Here is a 23,914-nt window from a genome sequence, read left to right as displayed (position 1 = left end):
ATTGCTGATGCATGGAAATAATACTGATTTTTGCGTTTTGCTCTAGAATTCAACAAGCTTGCTAAACCTTATTATTCTACTAATATGTCTATCAATTCTCTTGAGATTTCTATGTAGACAGTCACCTTGCCTGCAAAGGTGAACAGTTTTTAAGTTTATACACTTCTTACTTTCATGGTGTTGTCATTCTGCTTTGACTTTTAGCTCAATGTTGAATAAAAGCAATGTTAGCAAGTTTTGTTCCTGGCTTAATGGAATTTCTTTAAGGTTTCTTTGCTAGGATTGATATTTGCTGTCAAGATTTGATAGATGCCCTTAGATTAAGAAACTTCCCTTCCATTGCAAAGAGTTTTTATTTCTTTGTTTTGATATTTAACCATTAATTACTTTTGCATTTTGTTACTTTCTTTTCTGCATATTTTGAGATTATTAAATGTTTTTTGAACTGTTAATGGATAGGTTTTAAGTGATTTTACTGATGATGGTCCCTCTTTAAATTTATGGGAAAACACTATTGCTCTTGTTAGATGTTTGATATGCAATAAATTTTATGTAGTAAAAAATAATAATCCTGTCTTCTTTATGATGAAAATATACTTCCAGTTTGTCATTTACCTTTTCATTTTTTATGGTTGTTTTCACATGCAGGTTTTCAATTTTAGGTAGTAAAAAATCTATTAATTTGTTGTATTTTAAGTAAAGCTTTTAAAATCATTCTCTATTTCAAATGATATAAATATTCATCTATATTTACTTCTAGCCCTTTTGTAACTTGCTTTTTTTCTTTTTTTGCATTTAGTTGTCTATCTTTTTTTTTTTTTTTTTTTTTTTTTGCTGTACGCGGGCCTCTCACTGTTGTGGCCTCTCCTGTTGCGGAGCAACAGGCTCTGGATGCGCAGGCTCAGCGGCCATGGCTCACGGGCCCAGCCGCTCTGCGGCATGTGGGATCCTCCCGGACCGGGGCACGAACCCGTTTCCCCTGCATCGGCAGGCGGACTCTCAACCACTGCGCCACCAGGGAAGCCCCTAGAGTACTTTTTTTTCTTGCAGGATCTTAGTTCCCTGACCAGGGATTGAACCTAGGCAGTGACAGCTTGGAGTCCTACCACTGGACTGCCAGGGAATTCCCAGGACTATGTTATTTTGAGTAACATCTTAATCAGTCAGGACATTGTCCTAGAAGGGCAGTGAAGGGAATACTTCATGAATCTTCCTTTGAGAATGACTTTAAGCTGCCCTTGCATATAGAAAAAATATGAATGGGTATAAAATCATTGGTTCACGTTTTCCCACTTCTAAATTATGTGTACATCAGTTTCCTCCCATCTGCCATTTAGTGTTCCTAATGACATGTTGGAACGTTTTCACTTGTAAGTAATCTGTACTTTTCTGTCTGGAAATTTGTGGATTACCCCTTTCCCCACCTTATCATTGTATCTCATACATTTTACTGTGATATTTAGGTGTTCTCATTTCCTTCATGTACCTAGACTTAATAAAAACTATTTTTGTTGCAATATTTATTTATAAAAGGTAAGATTTAGCTAATTTACACTGCTACTGCACTCCCTTTGTCCTTGTATTTCTATCTATCTATCTATCTATTATCTATCGTCTATCTGAACATTTCTTACTTTTGCAGTCTATCAGCTTTAATCATTATCTTGCCAACCTTCTATCTAAGGTAAAGACATTAGTGTATTGTACTGAATGTTTTCTGTTTGCTCCTCCAGATCTAGTCTCCTTTCTTCTCTACTCTATGTGTCCCTTATTGACCATATCAGTGAGCTTCCTTGATCTCTGGGTTTGGCCATTGGAGATTGGAGGATAGCGAGAGAGGGAGTTTGGAGTATTTATTTTCCCACCTGCCTCCCTGCTGGGTCATCCACAGCTTGGCTGCCTCACTCTACAAAAAGCCACAGCTTTCCGTACAGCTGTTCACCCCCCGGTTTCAGCCACTACTCCTTCCCCTGTCCCTGCAGTCCTAAGAGTGGTAATTTCTCCCTAATATTTCCAAACCTAGGATTTGGCACCATTCATTGCTGGGTTTAAGCTTGCTCGTAAGTTTATGGAAACTACTTCTCAGTCACCCAGGTTGGGTGCCATCTGTTTTCTTTTTGGATGAAAGTCCCTGTTCTTTCCTCCACCTTTCTTCCAACTTTTCATCTACCACATCCCAACAGCTATAATTCTACCTTCAAAATGTTTATGTGACCAGAATTAAGTCTCTGTGTTTGCCTATTTGTTGATTCTCGAAGCTGAAAACCAATCAACAGCATTTACATTGTTATAGCTGTGTAAATATGATTCAATGCAGAGTCTGTAGTTTGGTCAGGTGGCATTTCCTTTTCTTTATGCCCATTGCCATCAAATGGTATTAGATACCATTAATTTTAAGATTTCTATTATTTATGTACCACTAAAAAAGGAAAAAACCCTCTGCCAATTAAATTATGACCTGCCATCAATTGTAAGATGTATCTTGATTTCAAGGAAAAATTGTTCCTTATAATTGATGAAATACAGTGGTCAACTCTTCCCTTGTCCTCTTGACTTGTTCTTGAGCAGTTCTCGGCCTGGAGTCACAATCCATTTCACAGCCTGCATTATTTTTCTCATTCAGCAACCACATGTCTTCCAACTGCAGAGGAGTCATTTCAAAGTTGTATGGTATGGTATTTAAGAGTACAGACTCTGGTGCTAGATGACCTGAATTTGAAACCTGGAACCACTTTCTACTATCTGTGAGGCCATGGAAAGTTACTTAACCTCTCTGTGCTTCAGTTTCTTTATCTAATGATTAGAAATAATGATAGTGCCTAACTCAATGGTTTATTTTGAGGATTAAAAGGTCTAATGCACGTGAATACCCAGAACATGTGAAGTACCTGTTACACTGTGACTGTCCTTGTTAAATATAATGAAATTGCTCTGTGAGTGGTCTCCTTTAAATGCCCCTTACTGCTTGGGTCTCTAAGTAGCATCCTCAGTCCTCCTCCAAATGGTAGAAGGGCACACAACAGGACATTACTGTTCCTCAATTAAATATCTTCAGCAGTCTTTTCTTTCTCTCTGCAACTTGTCCCCTCTTTAAATACACAATGAGCTCAAGAGTTGTGGAACTGAGTCCTACAATTTCCTTAGAAAAGTTGCATATACAGATTTGTCACATGTTGACTTTGTATCTGATATCTTTTTTAGAACCTCAGTCAAAACTAGGACGGGAAGAGTCCAACTCTAACCACCTGTTAGGACTATGTAATATACTCCTTGGATCTGTCCTCCTTGACACTTTGTTTATTATATCCATTTCATTTTTCTATTTGATTCTTAAATAATTTCTCACACGTCTCCTACTTTTAAAATTCAGTTATTTTTCTGCAGTATTCAATCTGTCACTTACTGCCTTCATTGTACTTTTTCGAATTATAATTTAATTTTTCTATCAGGTTTTTGCTGATAGAAAAAATCACCTCTGTGATTTTTTTACTTTTTTATTCATACAGCAGGTTCTTATTAGTTATCTGTTTTATACACATCAGTGTATACATGTCAATTCCTATCTCCCAAGTCGTCCCACCACCCCACCCCCACCCCCCCTGCTTTCCCCCCTTGGTGTCCATACGTTTGTTCTCTATATCTATGTATCTATTCCTACCTTGCAAACTGGTTCATCTGTACTATTTTTCTAGATTCCACATATATGCATTAATATCTGATTTTTCTCTTTCTGACTTACTTCACTCAGTATGACAGTCTCTAGATCCATCCACATCTCTACAAATGACCCAGTTTCGTTCCTTTTTATGGCTGAGTAATATTCCATTGTATATATGTACCACATCTTCTTTATCCATTTGTCTGTCGATGGGCATTGAGGTTGCTTCCATGACCTGGCTATTGTAAATAGCGCTGCAGTGAACATTGGGGTGCATGTGTCTTTTTGAATTACAGTTTCCTCTGGATATATGCCCAGTAGTGGATTACTGGATCATATGTAATTCTATTTTCAGTTTCTTAAGGAACCTCCATACTGTTCTCCATAGTGGCTGTATCAATTTACATTCCCACCAACAGTGCAAGAGGGTTCCCTTTTCTCCACACCCTCTCCAGCATTTGTTGTTTGTAGATTTTCTAATGATGCCCATCCTAATTGGTGTGAGGTGATACCTCACTGTAGTTTTGATTTTCATTTCTCTACTAATTAGTGATGTTGAGCAGCTTTTCAAGTGCCTCTTGGCCATCTGTATGTCTTCTTTGGAGAAATGTCTATTTAGCTCTTCTGCCCATTTTTTTTTTTAACATCTTTATTGGAGTATAATTGCTTTACAATGGTGTGTTAGTTTCTGCTTTATAACAAAGTGAATCAGCTATACATATACATATATCCCCATATCTCCTCCCTCTTGCATGTCCCTCCCACCCTCCCTATCCCACCTCTCTAGGTGGTCACAGAGCACTGAGCTGATCTCCCTGTGCTATGCGGCTGCTTCCCACTAGCTATCTATTGGTTTTTTAATGGTTGCTTTAAATCCTCAAAATTTCACAGTGTACTTTATTTTCTATTTTTAGTTTTATTTATTTATTTTTATTTTTATTTTTTGGCTGCATTGGGTCTTCATTGCTGCACATGGGCTTTCTCTAGTTGCGGCGAGTGGGGGCTTCTCTTGTTGCGGAGCACGGGCTCTAGGTGCGCGGGCTTCAGTAGTTGTGGCACGCAAGCTCAGTAGTTGTGGCTCACGGGCTCTAGAGCGCAAGCTCAGTAGTTGTGGTTCACGGGCTTAGTTGCTCCGCGGCATGTGGGATCTTCCTGGACCAGGGATCGAACCTGTGCCCCCTGCATTGGCAGGTGGATTCTTAACCACTGTGCCACCAGGGAAGTCCCTCGTGGTGTACTTTAATATTGTGCCGTTTCACATAAGATGTAAAAACTTTGAGCTATATTGACCCATTTACCAACCTCCCCTTCCTCCATGCTGAAAATGTCATATGTATTACATTTATGTATGGTATAAACATCACAGTTCACTGTCTATCATTAGTCTGAAGAGCTTCCTTTAGCATTGTAAGTGCACTGTAGAACTATACTAACGAGTTATGGTCATAATTTCCAAATGAATCTAAGTTAACTCTCAGATTAGTCAAGGCATACCTTTCCTGTCACTATAATATCAGCAAACACAAAAATTACCACAGTATCTAGCAGTTCACAATTAGAGGCTCTTCCAAGAAATGCCCACCAATAAAAGAATGACTACAAAGAATCATTTGGAATCCTCAGAAATGAATATTTTCAGTGAGATGAGAATTGTTATATGTTTCCTTCTTATATTTATATTCCCTCGTCATTCCAGTGATAATTTTTCAGTGATAAAGGGAGGATGGTACATTTATGGCCTTGGGTCCCCCTTTCATAAGAAGAAATTTTGCTCAAATTCATTTAGGGAAATGCTTAAATACACATTTTCTGCTAATATTCAGAGTATTGTGCTTGAGTAAATGAAATAGTCTTTAAAATATCTTTTAAGTTTTAAAGGTATTTGAAGTGTTCATCACATGCCTTCATCTATTTGTATGTATATATGTGGCTTAAAACTACAATTCATTATTACTTCCATGGTTCTGTGGATTGATTCAGCTTAGCTATGTGGTTGTTGCTTGGATTCTCTCAGGCAGTTGCAGTCTGATGGCATCTGGGTTGGAGTCATTTGAAAGTTTGACCGAACTGGGTAACTAAGATGGTTTATTCACAGGTGAGCTCATTCAAGGCTGTCCCACCAGAGTGATCACATGTGGCATACCCACATGTTGCACTTTTCACACAGAATGAGCTAGGGCTAGGTTCCCAGAAGGAATATTCCAAGAGCAGGTATCTCAAGAAACAGGAAGCAGCCAGGTGGGTTAAAGGATAAGCTTGAAAGTGGCACAACATCATTTCTGCCATATCCTATTGGTCAAACAGTCCATGTGCTTTCCTCTTTTGAGTAAAGTCATCTTTTGAACTTTGTGTAAACATTCATTCATTCATACGTGTATATACTTAATATGTACGTATATAATTCATATATATGTAATCCATTCATATATATCAATCAAAGTAATAATTTTCCCTTTCCCTATTAATCAAACTAGTTTTACTTATTTTTTCTTAGTCCTATTTTTTCTTGGGTTAACAACACTGTTTTTGAAAGTAATAAAATCACTTTGCTTTACTATAATTCAGATTTTCTCCATTAGGCTAACCTTTACCCATCTTAATTTGTTCTATGAGTTTGAGATTAAATGTAAATTAGTGCTTTTGCCTAACTTCCCAAATGATTTTTTGGAATGACTGGGGAGACTTACATAGTATCAGCAGACCTCTTAATTGAATGTCAAGGAAGGCAATTCCTATTGGCAAGGGGACCTCCAGCTTCACTGAGAAGCGTTCAATTAGATGTAAAACAGATGCTTATTTTTGTCTTATAAACCTCAGTGCAGGTTAGTGGTAATTACTTCGAAGAGCAGGATAACAATTTATGTGATCAGCAGGACCCTATAATTACTAATGCATAATTTCTAAACAGCGTTTAGCAAAATGAGGCCCATACATACACTTTGTAATGAAAAAAATGTGTTTGACACCACACTAAATTAAATTTTAAATTTGCATATTTTCTTCTAGGAAACACACAAGCTTCATCTGCTTTATTTTGCTTCACTAACCCCTACTTTTAGCCCTTTTATAGGATCATGGAAATGCTGAATCACAATGATGGCTGAATGGCAGCGTAAGAACCAGTAGTGGAGAAAGACTTCCTTCTCCATTTTCTAGGGTAATATAACACCAGTTTAAGAGAAGATTTAGAATGTTACATCTAGGCAACTTGTTTCCACTGTGAGATTAATATGATGGTCATAGAATCACTTAATGTAGACTATAAGTGCCAGCAGAGAACCTCAAAATTATCTGTACTTATCTCTTTATTACAGACGGAAAAACTGAGGTCCAGTAAAATATGACTTGTGCAACAGCAAGCAGTTGGTAGTAGGAGTAAGAAAGTATTCACTCAGTTAGTCCCAGGTCTGTGTAAAATCCATTTCATTAGCCTATTTGGGCCATATAGAGTTTTTGTTAGACAATAACACATACTACATTAGCCCCAGGGATACTGGACATTTCTGTAGTAAGTATTTTGAAATTTACATGTACATATGCATTGCTAGCAGGTGTTTAATAATAGTAGGTCGAAGTAGTAGTAATAGTAGGTATAACAACTGTTGAAGATAATTTAAGTTCTACATATTAAGAAAATGAGCACTAGTTATTGACATTTTCTTTGTGAAAGACCATTGATGAAATTGTACACCTTGATGAATTCTTACCTACAGTTCCTGAGGTCATGTCAAGAGGATTACCAGCCTCTTCTTCAAAGCTCTGGACCTGAGACACCAAAATGCATCAGTCTCATTAGAAACGCTTTCATAATAAATTCACTTCATTTATTTAATCAACATATAATGAATACCTACTGGCTGCTGCCAAGAGGATTAAACATGATTTCTGAACTCAAGAGAGCTAACAGTCTGTGGCAGGCAGGCGGTATGTACAAGGCACTCATAACAAAGATTCAAAGAACTAAGGGAGTTAAGAAGAGGGAAAGGGAAAGATCACTTCTGGGTGGAAGGAATAGAGGCCCTGCCTGGAAAATGTGGCATTTGAACTAAACTTAAATAATATTATTACTATTGACCTAGAAATATTTCTTTTGTTCCTAAAGAGTTTTAACTATATTTGGAGCAAGCAATTTATTTCCCATATTTAATTTTAGCTCTCTAAGGGATTTATTTACAACTTGGTAAATTTGTGGAGAGCAATTCAGGAAATTTCATAACTCAGTTGCTATATAAAGCTTAGAAAGCTCAAAGAAAATTTGATTTTCAAATTGAGAGAGTAGAATTTATTTTAAAAATTCTTTTAAGAATTAATGAATATTACCCTATTAATGCCAATAAAATTATTGTTCAAACAAAATAATTATTTCTTTAAAAATAATAACAGCTTTCTATAGAAACTTGATAAATATAAAAAGTTAAAGAAGGTAAGAAAATGGTTACTGTTATTATTTTGGAGTATGTCTTTGCAGGTTTTCTTTTAATACATTAATTCTGGATATAGTAGCGTAGTCAAATTTTCACTCAAAATTTGGAGGGACCTTTTTTCCCCACATCATAAAATTTCTTTGAAAACACCATCTTCAATGAGTGCACAATAGGCCATATTTTGAAGGTACATTAATTTACTTAATGATTCTCCTAATGTTGGAAAGTTTTCTAAATTTTGCAAATAGAAATCATGCTGAGATGAGTATCTTTGTACATAAATCTATTTCTACATGTCATATTATTTATTTGGGATTCATGTCTGAATATTGAAGGCTGAATCAAAGGATGAAAACATTTTAAACATTGTGGTACATATGGCCCCAAATTACCTTTAACCCAGGAATAAACAGAGGACTATGAGGATATAGCTCAGCAATGTAAGAAGAAATATTTATTCCCTCTTTTTAATCCTTCATCTCTTTTTTCACAGAAGGTACTTTATACTTGTAACTGATTAGACATACTTCTTAACATTATTTTTACTGGTTTTGTAACTCAAACCAGTGTGCACCATATAAATTTTTCAGTATACTAAGTAAATTTTTTCTCTGTGACCATTATCCTGGAGAAAAATCCACTTACCGCAATGTAAAGTACCTATTCATCTATTAAAAAAAAAAGAACAGAAACAAAACATTCCCAATAATGTAAAATGGAAACCAGGTGTATTCCTGGGTTATTCCACCTGGGCCCAACTTATTAATAATAATAAAAAAAAAGAAATAATTATAACGTTTGAAACATTTCTCACCTAAACAAGATGCTGACTGGCATTGTTTAATAATATGGGTAACATTCTTACATAGGAGTTCCAGAGAGCAGGATCCTTGTATGTAAGCGAGAGGGAAGGTTAAAGATGTCATATTGTAGATACAAAGAAGCATCCTAAGAGAGTCTACAATTACAGAAGTTTCATAAGTATTAAATTCTCATAATGTATTTGGGAATTAAAAAAAGAAAGGAACAGACTCAGTTTAACTCAGTAAAATTAAACACAAAAATGTTGATTTTTGCATTAAAAATCTATGTACAACTTGGTTGGAATCATAATTTTGAGAAGTGAGCCAAATATTACCATATTCAGCCTTTAGTAGGACTTTAGGGAAAGCATCATAGAGTGATCTGGAGGCAGAATTTGGCCAGAGTTGAAATTCTGATAGGTAGATATTTAAGTACATTGGTTTATGTTTTAACTGCCATGAAAATCTGCCAATTTCACACATAGTTTTCATTTCTTGTATTTTTAAATTTGCCATTAAAAAATGACTATTAAATCTGGCATTAGCTCCTGTTTAAGCTACAACCTACCCAAGTTTCATTTACTCATACATTGGTATTGAGTAAAAGAAATATTTTTCTCCCAGTCTGTGTGATGAAGATTTAATATTTTAAATATACATTTTTAAGAAAACAAAATTCGGGACTTCCCTGGTGGTGCAGTGGTTAAGAATCCGCCTGCCAATTCTGGGGAAATGGGTTCGAGATCTCGTCTGGGAAGATCCCACATGCCGCGGAGCAACTAAGCCCATGCGCCACAACTACTGAGCCTGCGCTCTAGAGCCCGCGAGCCACAACTACTGAGGCCCCCGCGCCTAGAGCCCGTGCTCCGCAACAAGAGAAGCCACCACAATGAGAAGCCCGCACCCACAATGAAGAGCAGCCCCCGCTCGCTGCAACTAGAGAAAATCCGCGTGCAGCAACAAAGACCCAATGCAGTCAAAAATAAATACATAAGTAAATAAATTTATTTAAAAAAAGAAAACAAAATTCAAATAGTGAGTTTTTTAATATCATTTTGAAGGCTCTCTCTGCCTTATATATACATATAGTCTCTTACACAAATCTGGGCAAGTACTAAAGAAACACCACAAACAAAGTTGGCTTCAAAGTTCAACAGAATATTTTGTTTTTATATGGAAGCCACTCACAGACTAAATTAATATTGTCAAATACTTCCAATATTAATTTACTCGTTTATGAATATTTACCAAGTTCCCACTATGTGCCACAAAATGTGAGGTTTTTATTTATTTTTTTATTTTTGGTGTCTGAGTGTGTTCTCCCTTACCACACCTATATATACTAATACGTATTGCTTTTCCTTGAATAACTGTCATATAAGAATATTTGAAAGTTTGCCATGCAAGGACTAACGTTCTTTTCCTAGTTCTTTATGTTGAATATGATGATATTTATCTCTCCCTGTACTCTCACATATAGATGACATACAAGGAACTTTGTTCTCCTCTAAGTCAGTATAGTTTGATGCAGAAGAAGCTTAGTAAGGGGACCGTGGAGTCTAATGAGGCTTGTCAACAGGCTGGAGTTTGGTGAATTTCCTGTTTGGATCCTAGGAAATAGACAGCAGACTGGATAATGATTTGCAGATTGTCTTTATAGTAATTTAACTATTAGTTTGGTAATTAAATAATTTTTACAAGATTGAATAAAAGAAAATACTCTTTTTTAGTGCCACCTGCGATTGTATTCAAATCACGGCACTTGACCAAAGCTCTGTTTTTTCTCCATTTATAATTTTTATTCATTTTATGCTATTGTTTTAAAGTCAGATTAATATTTTAAGGTTCTTAAAATAATTTTTGACATAAGACATATGCATACAAAAACATATACACATAGATATTAGGATCATTAACAGCTATATATTTTGAGGCAATTTTTATCTGTGGGATGGGGAGACCTACCAATAGGCATTCTTAGACTTCTTTTAAAGTTATTGTTAAGCTTTAACATCCTACGATTTCCTTGATTGTCTCAGCCCCCTGGCTGATTAAGAACCCCTTTTCTTACTCCCCAGATATCCAAACTTGTCTCTTTAGTGACATGAAAGTTCATCAGCAGAGCTGTCACTCTCCCTACCATGTTATTGGTTTTTGTGCTTATCCCTGCCATTACACTGTATTTCCCTTGAGGGCAGAGGCTGTGTCCCAGAGCCTCACATGTAGTGGGCTCACATGTAGAGTGTCTCACATGTAGTGGGCTCACATGTAGAGTGTCTCACCTGTAGAGGGCTCGAAAGAGAGTGGCCTGACCTTGGGATTGGCATATAAATATCCTACCCAACTTCTAAACAATTTACATGAAAAGGGGGAAAAAGCCAAGCTCTTCTGTACTTTCTCTGTAATTAAAGGATAAAGAGATGAGTGAAAATGTGTATATATTTTTTAAAAAGACTTTGAAGTACAGTTGGGTGTGCCATCTAAATGACAATGAAAATTAGCATGTGTGAATGAAGGTGGGATGAAGAGGCAAAGAATATGTGTGAAGTGGAGGTCAAGCTATGTGAGTATCACTAAATCCCAAAGTCCCTACTTTTTTTGTCCAAGGCCCTGCATTAGGTGTTGCAAGGGAAATATCCCCAAGACATATTCCCTTGAGGATAAAATCTAATCCTCAAAGAGCTGACAGTCCAGCGGAGGAGGTGTTATCAACACACACACACAATCTTTACTGTAACAAGCTCTCCCTGCCAAGGCTACGAGAATACAGAGGACGAGTGGTGCGCTAGCTTCACTTAGTGGGAAGTAGTTGAACTGACCCTCAAAGAAGGTGAAACATGAAAAGTTAGAGGGTAGATGAAAGTATACTGAGATGCATAATAAAACACTGAGGAAAAGCAAAGTGAAAAATAACCTGTGGATTCAGTTGTGAGCAAAAAAAGGAAAAGAAATGGGAGAAAGCAAAGGCTGGCTTCATACTAGTTTAGTTCTGACTGAAGTAACTAGAATGACCTTAAATGTCCTAGATTAAACAGAAGTTTGGAATGATAAAATGTAATGCTGAAGGGTTGAAAGGTGAAGGGGTTAAATGAGGGGTGGAAGGTAAAAGATGCCTTAGTGGGAGTTACTTCCCTTAGAAGTTGAGTACACTGACCTCTTCCATTTCGAAGGAGTCTGGTGCTTTGCCTGCAAGACAAGACAAGCTCTTGAGTTTGTAGTCTGAAGTGAGTTCTCCTTTTGAGTTCTGTCCTTGACTAACCCCTCAGACACACAGGAAGGAGGAGGCTGCTTGGCCAGCATGGATGAGTGAGGACACTGCTTGCTCAGAAGAGCTTGGGGAGGATCACAAGGTGTCAAGTCATCACAGGCTTGAAGAGACCAGTGCTCTGCTGAAAGAGACAAATGACTTTGGTCATGTTTGTTTGTCATGGCAACTCTGCTCCACACCCTGCTTCTGCAGAGATGATGGAAAATTTGTTTCTCATCTTCAATGACTGTGATGCTCCCAGGCTATAATCCCTTCTAGTGTTCTGCTTTGAACCTTTCCTAAAAAGTTCACCCGTTGTTCTTTGATGCTCTTTGGCTTCACTCACTGAGGTTCTTTGCGCACTTTTTCCTTCATCTTCCTCTTCAGCTTTGTTCTGTTGACAGATGTTGACATCTGTCAATGTTGACATCATTCAGCAAAGATGAGAAAGCACTGGCCACATGATCCAATATTTCCAGCTGTTAGAAACAGCCTGAACGATACAAGGAACACACAGTTTTTAGTTTCAACGAAACTGCATTCATGTAGTAAAAACTGAAGAGATTTGTTAACACATGTGATTTTCAAGATGGAAAGGACTTTAAGTTTCTGAAACTCAAGTTTTCCTTAGTGTGTGCCACTGATTATTATGGAGGAGATTCCCCTACATAACAAGGTATCACTGTATTATAGGGAAAGAGAATGCCTTTTATATTTAGTTGAATATGTATGACTATATAGATTCATATAGTTTTTATGTGTTAATCTATAAAAACTATAGGCAAGGATGAATCTTGAGATTAATGTCATGTGTTAAAGTAAATGTCAAAGAGTGAACCCAGCTCTTTCATATGAAGTGAGCTTGGAGATTCTTCCATAGCTTGAGGCAGTCACCATCCTCATCATCACCTCCATCATATCCATCTATACCCTTCACCTGAGAGTGTGGAAAGATCATGACACATGGAATCAGAAGGCCTGGATCCAAATCTCAGATCAACCAGTCACTGAAAGTGTGACCACAAAGTAAATGAATTAATAGATTCATGGTGCTTAATCCTGTGCCTGGCACATAGTAAATGGCCAGTTTCTTCATCTGGAGAATGAGATAATAACACCAGTCTTACATATCTTTCACATCTGTTGTGAAAAGCACAATGCTACATAAATATCAGTTAAAATAAATGTGCACAACTCAGGAAGGGAATGTATTGTCTTCAGTCTTCCAAGAGAAGATAGTCATTAATGTGAAAACCCATTTACCTTTCCAAACAAACCAGCTCCTCAACTTGTAAGTCTTTCTGAACCACCTGGCCTCACTCATTCGGGCAATATGCAAGAATTGGCTTAATTAGCATGTGGGAGAGATCTAATGTAGCAAGGGCTATTTTGGGGATGCATTGCCACTTTGAAAAAATTGTAAAAAATATTTTTGGTATCTCCAGACAGTAAAACTACAGTAATGGAAACAGAAAATTTTGTTTTTATTACACAGCCTTCTCTCAACCCCAGTTATAGCATGAAGGGTTGCATAGCTCATCAAAGGCCAAAGGCCCATTGGTGTGGAAGGATGCTGTCTTCTGTTCTGTTGTTTGCATCATCATAGCAATGCTACAGACTCCTCCATGAGCAAATCATTGTGCCTACCTGCCTCCTTCACCTGAAAGTGGAAGATATTGACCATTCATAATTCTACTCCAAAAAAATGTGATGGGCGTCTTATGGAGGACTGTGATATTCTGTCAAGACCTAGAGGAACTCTTGGGTTCCAGATGTTTTCAGAAATATTCTGATTACGCTTCCCCCTTAAATTTAGTTGTAAGCTCAAGAGCATGATTGAATCATAATTCCACTTTTACGACTGTCTTAGTATCCTTTCTATAGCAGATTTTTATACTTAGACTAATACAAAACCTATCAATTTAATTGGTTCAGGCAATTCAGAGAACATAATAGTGTGAAGTGTTGGATGGGGGGTTTCATTTGTTTGTTTTGCTTTGAGGTACACTGAAAATGAACCAACTGATTCTCATCCCTTCAAGTTGGAACTTTTTTTTTTTTTTGCGGTACGCGGGCCTCTCACTGTTGTGGCCTCTCCCGTTGCAGAGCACAGGCTCCGGACGTGCAGGCCCAGCGGCCATGGCTCACGGGCCCAGCTGCTCCATGGCATGTGGGATCCCCCCGGACCCGGGCACGAACCCGTGTCCCCTGCATCGGCAGGCGGACTCCCAACCACTGCGCCACCAGGGAAGCCCCTGGAACGTTTTGTACTGACTTTGAAGGAGACATACTTTTCCATTCTGCCTAGGGGACAACCAACTAATTTTACTATTGCTTGTTTTACATTTGACTTTCTCAGTTTTCTCGAGTTGAAAGTGTACTGTAAGTGTTGAGTCAGAATAGTTACCGTGCTCTATTAGCACAGTTCTAAGTGGTGGAAGTAAGAGGGGGCCAGCAGTCACAGGATCAGGGGCCAACTCCTGGTTTCCCTATAATCCATGTGTCAATTCCATCTGTGAAATGTTTACTTCACAGATCTGCTCAATCACTCCTCAAATATTGGTAAGTGTTATTATTCTCCCCAAATAAATAATTGATCAAAGATTTTGCATCTCTGTGGGGCCTGGAGGACGAGACAACAAAGAACGGTATTAATTTCTTCTAAAGGTAAAGAAACATTACATTGCAACACCTTCAGTTTTGCATACTCTTTTTAAAAAATGTCATTGCTGAGATTTCTGAGACCCATTTCACCCATATGAAAGCAGGGGAAACAGAAACTGAAGTGAAAAATCTAAGTAAAACCTCTGTTCCTGATATTTATTTGAGAGAAACACTTCATCTCACTTGACTTTCCTTTCAGTGAATTTATTTATTTAGAAGAATTTATTTAACAGAATTTTGGCATGTTCCCCAGTCCAGAATTCTGCAAACTCTATTCCACGGAGGAGATGTTCTTTAATGCTCTCTAAGAGAGGTTCTGTACTGAAATGATTTTGAAAACGCTGCACTGCATCCCCTCTAGAAGACTGAGAGTGCACCTCAGCATATTAAACAAATCCTGCAGCAAATAAACCTGTTTAACTGTAAGCCATCTTTCTCTCAAATTATTTGAGCACAGTACACATACTCCAAGAATATCCTCAGTAGTGTCCTAGAGAAAAGTATTCCATTGACCATCAGTTGGAGAAAAAGTGCAGCATGCATGATAACTATAAGATTTAAGCACAGTTAATCCACAAATCTGAAAGATATGACAGATTTATAACTACCAATTACAGCTTGGGGTGGAAATAAGCAGTGTTCTAAGCCTCACAGATGAGAAAATTAAGGTGTCACTTAGTGACTCATGATAAGCCTTGCCAGATCCTGGTTTCTCTGACCTCTGGGTATGTGGCTATGGTATGTATTAGTGCTGTTCACCAGTATTGTCTTCCTTCTGGGCATGTGGTACGATTGCACATTGTCACCCCTTTGGAGTTAAGTGCGGCCACATGATTTATTTTGGACAATGAAATCTGAGCACACTTGATATGTGTAAGTTCTGAGCAGGAGGCTTTAAGATCCAAGTATGGTCCTCTATTTCCACCTTTTCCCTGTCATTACAACCAGTGATGTTCCAAATAGTTGAGCCAAGTCCATGGATAAGGAAAACATCATGGAACAGATCTTTCTTCCTCCCAAAATATACACCAATCCGCAGTGGACATGGAGAGTGATCATGACATAAACTTGTTTCTGTTTGAAGTCACTGAGATATTGGGGTTGATTGCTACTGCACAGATCTCCTGGCCCAACCCTCCTAATGCTGTGGCTCATCTGACTGTTCATTGCCATTGCTGAGATTCTGACGCCATGTGGTCCTCACTTACTGTACAAGTTAGGGTTCTCAATGTCCATTCGCTGCTTTTGAGCTTCAAGAAAAACACGGATGTTGATTCCTCTGGCTGCTGAGTCACAATCCAGGAATCTGGCTGGGATTCGTGTGTAGATGTCTGGCTCGTCAGCACCAAACCCCAGATCCAAGAGAATCTCCACTGGATCTCTTTCCCAAAATTCCAGCCATTCAGGAATGCTGCAGTAAAAATATGAATATCTTTATCCAGTAACAGTTCACTTAACCAAAAGCCATTTTTTTTTCCTAGTCACCTCACCCACCCAATCTTCCAGAAATTGAGTAAAGGAGGAATCTGAATAGACAAACAGATGGTGCATTTCCTAGAGCTCATACATACTTCCTAAAAGGACAGTCCTTCACCCCCACTCAGGAACTGCTTGTCTGTACTTTAAAATGAGTTTACTTCACAGGTTTTCCATTTCACAACAGGCAGATGTTAAATTAGATATCGCAGGGAGATTGTGGGACAAAAATCAGAGACAGTGAAGTGATAACCACAAAAAATGGTAGTTGATGGCAATATGAAACAGAAGAAAAAAAAAAACCCTGAAAACAGTAGACTAAAAAAAAGAATATTTAAAAAGAGTATCAGTCTGGGGCATCCCCAGTCACGCAGGTTTGTTGAGGATATCACTAAATGGAGACTACAGGACTAATGTTCACAAATAATGACTTTAAGTCCCTAGGTGAGGTTAAAATATGTTCTGTATTTTTTTGGACTTGGCTGAGAAACAAGAAGTACTTTTTTCAACTTGTTTCATTCAGTGCTGGCACTTAAAATGATACCCTGCAGTTATGTGGAAATTATATTTATATATACCAGCTCACTTCCCCCTCACTGACTACCCATTTACACAAATATTTATTGAATGTCTGTCATGTTCTAGGCTCTCTGGTAGTCACCTAAGGCACAAAAAAGAACAAAAATAATATAGTCCTGCTTTCTAATGGCTCACATTCTCATGGCCAAGAATATAATTATTGATTGATTTGTCATTAAAAATACTTTCAATATTATTTACTTTTTAAAATCTATATTTAATCAGGTAAGAAAGACATAAAATACACTCACTTTGTTAAAAATTGTAATGTCCTACATAAGGGTCTCTCTCCCCTTTGGCCATTACCCCTGCAAATCCTGACTGCCTTCCTACTGAATTTATGTGTATCCTTCCAGACATTTTTTTTTTTATGTAGTTACATATATGGTTTATAGTTTTCACTTGTTGGCTTTATAAGCAGTAACTTATTCTATGTATCTTTCTGCATCTTGATTTTTTTCCTCTTAAAATATGACTTAAAGATCATTGTAAGTTAGTATAGTTATCTCTACCTATTCCTTTTATCACTGTATAGAATTCCATAAAATGGGTGGGCCAATAGTTTAACTGGCCATTTCCCCATTGACAGATATTTAGTCCACCTTCACTGAATCTTTTACATCGTTCTTGCAAGTTGGGGTTCCGAAATCCTTTATTCATTCTCTCATCCATCCATTCAACAAGTATTTCTCAAGTGCCTATTTGTAATTTCATGAAATCCATCGTTGAAGAGAATGATTTTTCTGGATAAAAGTGCCTGGAAATCACGTACCTTTGTGGTATACTTGCAGCAGACTGGCAAGAGTTGAAACTGGTCCCTCTGGAGAGAGTGGGAGTTTCTAAACACTGATGCAGAGATCTGCAGTCGGGGGTGGGGGGTGGGGGTGGGGGAAATACCAATGATGAGATGCGTTGATTTAGATAGTCCCCTGGGAGGTCATTGTGACCCTTTCCCTTCCAGAGCAAACATGTGCATTTCCTCTTTATTTCTAATAATCTCGTAATGGCCACACCTTTGAAGAAGAGAGAGCGTGCAGCAGAGGAACTGCTCCTCTCTTCAAGAGCGTTGTGTTACAGAAGGTGTAGGAATGTAAGTGTTAGGTGCCCGCAAGTGCTCATTATAAAGGTGACAGAATGTCTCACTTTGGACAGATGGCAAATCATTGGGGAACCTTTCAGGAATACAGCTTTGCTAGGCACAGACTTTCAGGAAAAAGTTAAAATTATGTGATGAAAGAGGTAGAGCAAGCAACCACTGAAGCGACTCTGCATGAATTCTCATAATGGTGGAGGGTTTCATACTGCATGGTTAACTCTCTCTAAGTGCTGTCTCCTGTAGTCATCCATATGCAACACTAACAAACTCCTTTCTTATGGCAAAGGCAAAAACGAGCGTCTCTCTCTCCAAATAGGCCTGCAATGCAAGTCATTTGAGAGGGTTTCCAAACAGAATGGAACCCTGTTATAATGTAGTTCACTTTTATATGGCTCAGATATACCATAACATATCTAGCCTCATCAAATATAACAGCAAGTGGGCACAAAATTGGAATTTATCAAAGAATACAATGTTGATATCAATTCTCCCAAGGAGACCAAGTTATCTTACATGGGCTCCGGAATTTGCCTTAGCCTGGTCCATATTTGGTAAGAAGAGCTGGGCCCCGCCTCTTCTTTGTTTAATTGCTTCTCTGTATGAAGGCCGAGAAAGTGCACGTTTCTGAATAATAAAGATTCTGTTTTAGACTGAGCTGGCTGAGAGCCTTGGAAGGCGGGAAGAAGATACCTTTCACTTACTGCCTCCCCTCAGTTTGCATGAGGTTTGCCATAATTTTTGTTTCACTCTGTGTTTGAGATTCGCACTTTATTTTATAATGGTCAGCAGAGCTACCCAGAAACTGCCCTGACCTTGGATCCAGGAGAATCCACGTACTGTCACGGTTCTAATCAGGCTGTAGGAGCACGGATGAGTCACTGACCTTAACTTGTCATTTTCCTCTTCAACAAAACGAGTTGCCTGAGAGATTTCTGTGGTCCCCACGCCTCTATGATTCTGTGAGTAGCAAAAACATCTAATCTTCTAAGAGGGAAAAACTATGCCGAAGTAGCATTTTAGGTGTGAATCAGTAGGAGGCAGAGGGATACAGTGTTGAACGTTTGGTTTTCGACAAGTTCGAATTATCCGGAGAAAGCAAGAGTGACTAGAGTGTGGGAAGCAGAGTTCCCAAGCCCCCAAAGCACACTGTTTGTTCCGGTGGTTCTTACACTAGAGTGGGCCTCAGAATATTTGAAGGGCTTGCAAAAACGTAGATTTCTGATCCCTACGTCCAGATTTTCTGATGTGATGTGACTGGGGTGAGGCTTGGAAACTTGCAGTTCTACTAAGTTGCCACGTGATGTTCCTGCTGCTGTTGGGACCCCTTTGGGACCTAGTCTCTCTCCTCATATTAGGGACACTCAAAATGCTTTCTACCTAACAGTGGAAACCGTAGGCATTCTTGTCCAGCAAATAGCGTGATAATAACGGACAATATGGAAACACGGATGTAACTACTTTATGAACAGGTCCTCATGAATAGCTGAATTTTAGTAGAATACCATTTACGCAGATGCTTTAATTAAACTCCTAACATTGGAAACTGTAGGCATTCGTGTCCAGCAAATAGCATGATAATAACGGACAATATGAAAATAATGACTGTAACTGTTTTATGAACAGGTCCTCATGAATAGCTGAATTTTAGTAGAATACCATTTACATGGATGCTTTAATTAAACTCCCCCCAAGCCAGCATTTGCTGAGTTAACTTGCACACTCCTTTATGACAATTAAAGAACCTCTATCTCTCTCGAGGCTGGTACAAATGGTTTAGGCACTGTGGCTAAACCAGTGACAAGATCCCAAGATCCATGGCATTGTAAAGAGACCTCCTCACTTCCACTTCATTTATGAAAGACGTGGCTGTAAAATCCTGCAGTGAAATAACAGTGACTCTGTCACCTACCTCGTGGAGTCTTTCACAGTCATTTGAACCATTCCTTGTTCATGAAAAGGAACTGCAACAAAAAAGAGGAGATGAGCTTAATTTCCTTTTTTTCTAAAGGAAGGTTTTCTCACCTTCAAACGAACCAACATGGCATTGATTTCCATATCCAAGACTGTATCGGCCTGAGATACCAGGCATCTCTGTAGTGAACAAGACAGAATGTAATTAATGGCTAAACTGTGTGGCAAGCACTTGAAGAAATGTGGTACTTGCTCAGTGAAGGGGGAAGTCAGTGGCAGATGAAGTAGTCAGCAAAGATTTCATGGAGGAAACAGTGCTTGTCTTGGATTTTTAAGAATGGGGAGAATTTGATAGATGGAAAAGAGGTGTCATCATGAAAGAAGGGTGTCTATAGCAAGGGTCAAGCACAGCGATAGGGCTAGGCTGCTTAGATCACAAGGCATTCTGGAATACTCTCTCCTGGTACAAAAGGTTGAGGAGCAAGGATGGGGACAGGCAAAAGAACACATGAAGAACCCAGCATTCACGGAGCAGTTTCCATTAACTTGTATCACCTAATCCTTACAACAGTCTTATAATTTAGGACCTATTCTTATTTTTCAGATAAGGAAACTGAGACTTACAGAAGTTGAGTAATGAGCCCATGACCACACAGTCAGAAGTAGCAGATCCAGGAATTTCTCATTACATTTATTATTGATTATAACAATAATAGTTACTATTTATTTAACTTAAGTTTGTGTGAGGCAATGTGCTAAGCATGTTACATGCACAATCTGTTTATCCATGAAATAGGTATCATTCATCCCCACTTAATAGAGAAGTACATTGAGGCTCAGAGTAAATAAATTTCCCATGGCCAGTAGGATGTCACAGCCTATTTTTATTTGTTGCTGTTGTTTCTTTTCAAGACACTACGCTGTCAACAGATTGTCTTGTTGCTTATTTGAAAGCCGGAAAGAAGAGTTTATTATGTTTGTGTTAGGACATGGAGAACCATAAAAAGTTTTTGAGCAAACAAGTAAGTGTGAGCAGGACGATGCTGAAAGTCCATTTGCCTGGTGAGTGGTGCTGAGGACAGAATAGAAGAGCTACTTATTGGATGTCAGAGAGGCCTATTCAGGGGCCGAAGCAGTACTCAGAACCTGTGTTGTGAGGTAACGCTGCGGCAGACATCTGTAGAAGGAAGTGTTCAGAAGATAGGCAGTTCCTCAGAAGTCCCCCACTCCATCCCCAGGGCTTCCAACTTCCTCTCACTGTGGCTCTCCTGGGCGCAAATGTGTGACATGTATCAAACTGGAAGTATTACCACCCAGCACTTCTATGAGAATGTGAAGTTCTTCACCATAAGAAATATAACACAGGTTGGGAGAGATTTTGGAAAAACAAGCTTAAATGATTGAAACACATATAAAAAAGGAAAATAATAAAGGGCTCTTCAGTCTGGAGCCAGAGTTCCTCTCTGGGTAGGGGGGTCTCTGAATAGATCTCAAGGTATCTGGGAACTTGTCTCTGAATACCAAATTTTGAGGGTGAAGATAAGAATACTCATAGTTTTCAGCTGGTATTTTTTTAAGGCTCAGTGACCCTGCCGAATGGAAAAGGGTAACTGGTCTAGAAAGATAAAGACTAGAGGTATATTACTGAGGCGTGAGCAAATAGTGCATTCTTAATTAAGTCCGAAATACATAACTACAATTTTAAAAGGTAATGAGAAAACAGATACACTAAGTTCTGCCCTACAAAACAAATGGAATTCTGTCACCACAAGAGCTATATAGGGTGAAAAATATTAATCTATGATAAAGGTTTAAAAATAAAGTATATATATCTCCATGCTACCTCTCAATCTCACTCTCATAGCAGACATCATTAATCAATTACACCACTTTCTCATAGAGCCTAGATAGGCTCTCAAAATTGTCAGGAATTGAATGAGATGAAGCTTTTATGCCATCCTTTGTGTAGAGTAAACTTCATGAGTGGCTTTTTTTTTGAAGAAACAAACTTCACTCTTTGTTTAGAATAAACTATGAGTTTAGAATAAACTGCTTCATAGAACATTATAGGGAGCCACTACCAAGGATGGAATATCAAGGTGAATGACCATTATTATGATACAAATTTGACATTTATTAAATGTGCTACGTGATATCTGGTGACAGTTATTTATGTAAGTTAAAATATCTGACTCAAACTTATGCACCAGTTTAGAAATTAGCTTAGAATCCAAACTCCAGTCTTTTGCCCATTACCTAAGTAGTTTTAAAACTATGGGTTTTAGTGAGGAATTCTTTTGCAAATTTCTAGCAATTTAAATAGATAAAAGGAGTGCTGTTCTGGGCAGAGTGGTCTCCCATTTAGCTCTTCCTTCACTCTGTCAGTCACCTCCACAATCCAGAGTTTGAAAAACATCACCTATTCAACACCAAATCTCTCACCTAGGCAGGCATTGCTAATCCACTGCAGCACTCTTGCTCACTGAACTCAGTCTCAAAGCTTCTCAAACCATAAAGCCAATGCCAACTGATTAAAGTTGTCACATGGGAGAAAGCCTATTTGCCACTTTATTAATCATGTTATAGATGCAAGCATAGTATAATTTTTTGGCAGTCATGTTGTAATGACTTGATGAATTAAATAATAGGTTGCCCAAAATGGAAGGTTAAAATAAATATTTATCATTTTCAGCAATTTTTTGTCTATTTCTCCCTGCCCCCACCATCTCCATCTATTGCTTTGCATGTGTCTCACAAAGGCAGGCTCCATTTGTGCCTAGTTAGCTCATCCAGAGAATTCTGGAATTTCTGAGCAGCTCGTGCATAAAATACTCTGGGGTTCTAGGACATTTGGCTTCATATTCTGCCAGTACCGCCACCCTTGCCACTGCCTCAGTCTTTTCTGGTTGTCTGCTACTGCTCTGGATTTCCTAGAACACGTGAACGGATGTATACGTCCAGGCCAAGGGTTCTGGCATTGTGGCCACAGTGAATTGCTCCAACTGTCAGACAGGAAATGAACCATTTTCAGATACTGATGAAACGAGTTAGCTCAGCCTGGTTGAGTTTTCAAAAACCCTAGCCCCACAGAAAATCTAAGTCATCCATAAAATTCCACATCCCTTCACTCAGGGCTTCTTCATGAGATTCTAGTGCCCACACAGATCTAGTAGCCACATTCCACGGATCACACGCTGCAGCTCTGCAGTCCAGGTTCAGGAGCAATCTGGTTGCCAGGAAACCAAGGGCAGCCCCAAAGGGGAAAAGAAGCCCCTGAAGGAAACATATTTTCTAAGGAACGTGCAAAGTGGACCTGGCTAGTTCACCGTGGCGTTTTCTGGTCTGATGACACACATGAAAGCCTTACACAGTTCTAGCATCAGCGGGCCCTCTAAGGCCCAGCTGTCGCCGACAGCTAGGGGCTGGGCGGGATGTTTGACCCCCCCCACCTGAATCTCGCACTCACTGATATACAGATATAGCTTTTACATCTTTTGTTAGACTCTTTATACTCTTTCTTTTTGATCTTGTTTAAAATGACACAAATGTCTATCTCTATCCAATATATTCAGACACATAGCCTTCTCTGCTGCCAAGCTTAGATTCTGGAGAAAATGAAGCCAGGGAAAATCGATATAATTTTTTAAACTCACAAGACAAGCCTGATTTTTTAAATTGTAATATAATTATCAAAAATTAGCTTCACTGCTTCATTTCCATTTTTCACTCCCTGGACACCCTGAGTCCTGGGAGACCAGGGGGCATTTTCAGCATTACTACGTGTTTACTTCCTGATGACTGTGGAAACAGGAACTGGCCTTCCCAGTGTTGGACGCTGACAGTTGAGTCTTGCACAGGACTGTGTGAAACTATTATTCCTTGCCTGTTTGAGGTTTTTTTGGTTTTACTTTAGCTTTTTTTTTTTTTTTTTTTCCACTTTGTTAATTTGTAAGGTAAACTTCCTGGAACCTGAGGACAAGCTGGTCAGGGTCAGGCCCTTGCTTCTTTGCCTGTTTTCAACAATGAACCTGAAGCTGGTAGCCCAGTTCTCAGCAG

General features: G+C 38.6%; 1 protein-coding gene across 1 annotated transcript in view; it reads right to left on the bottom strand.

The window, feature by feature from the left end:
- The window catches only part of ITPRID1 (ITPR interacting domain containing 1), a gene marked incomplete at its 3' end in the record, with an annotated part of 81,073 nt that overhangs the window by 34,362 nt on the left and 22,797 nt on the right, over nt 1–23,914 (bottom strand). Inside the window, 9 exon segments of the mRNA XM_079711835.1 lie at nt 7,350–7,417; nt 12,034–12,101; nt 12,104–12,317; nt 12,320–12,550; nt 12,552–12,614; nt 12,618–12,625; nt 16,005–16,207; nt 17,624–17,710; nt 19,857–19,908. Coding sequence (XP_079567961.1) covers nt 7,350–7,417; nt 12,034–12,101; nt 12,104–12,317; nt 12,320–12,550; nt 12,552–12,614; nt 12,618–12,625; nt 16,005–16,207; nt 17,624–17,710; nt 19,857–19,908 — 994 coding nt within the window.

The sequence above is a fragment of the Hyperoodon ampullatus genome (assembly GCF_949752795.1).
Source record: "Hyperoodon ampullatus genome assembly, chromosome: 9".
Classification (NCBI taxonomy): Eukaryota; Metazoa; Chordata; class Mammalia; order Artiodactyla; family Ziphiidae; genus Hyperoodon; species Hyperoodon ampullatus.
The sequence above is the reverse complement of the archived record's forward strand: the minus strand, read 5'-3'. Positions and strand labels throughout refer to the sequence as shown.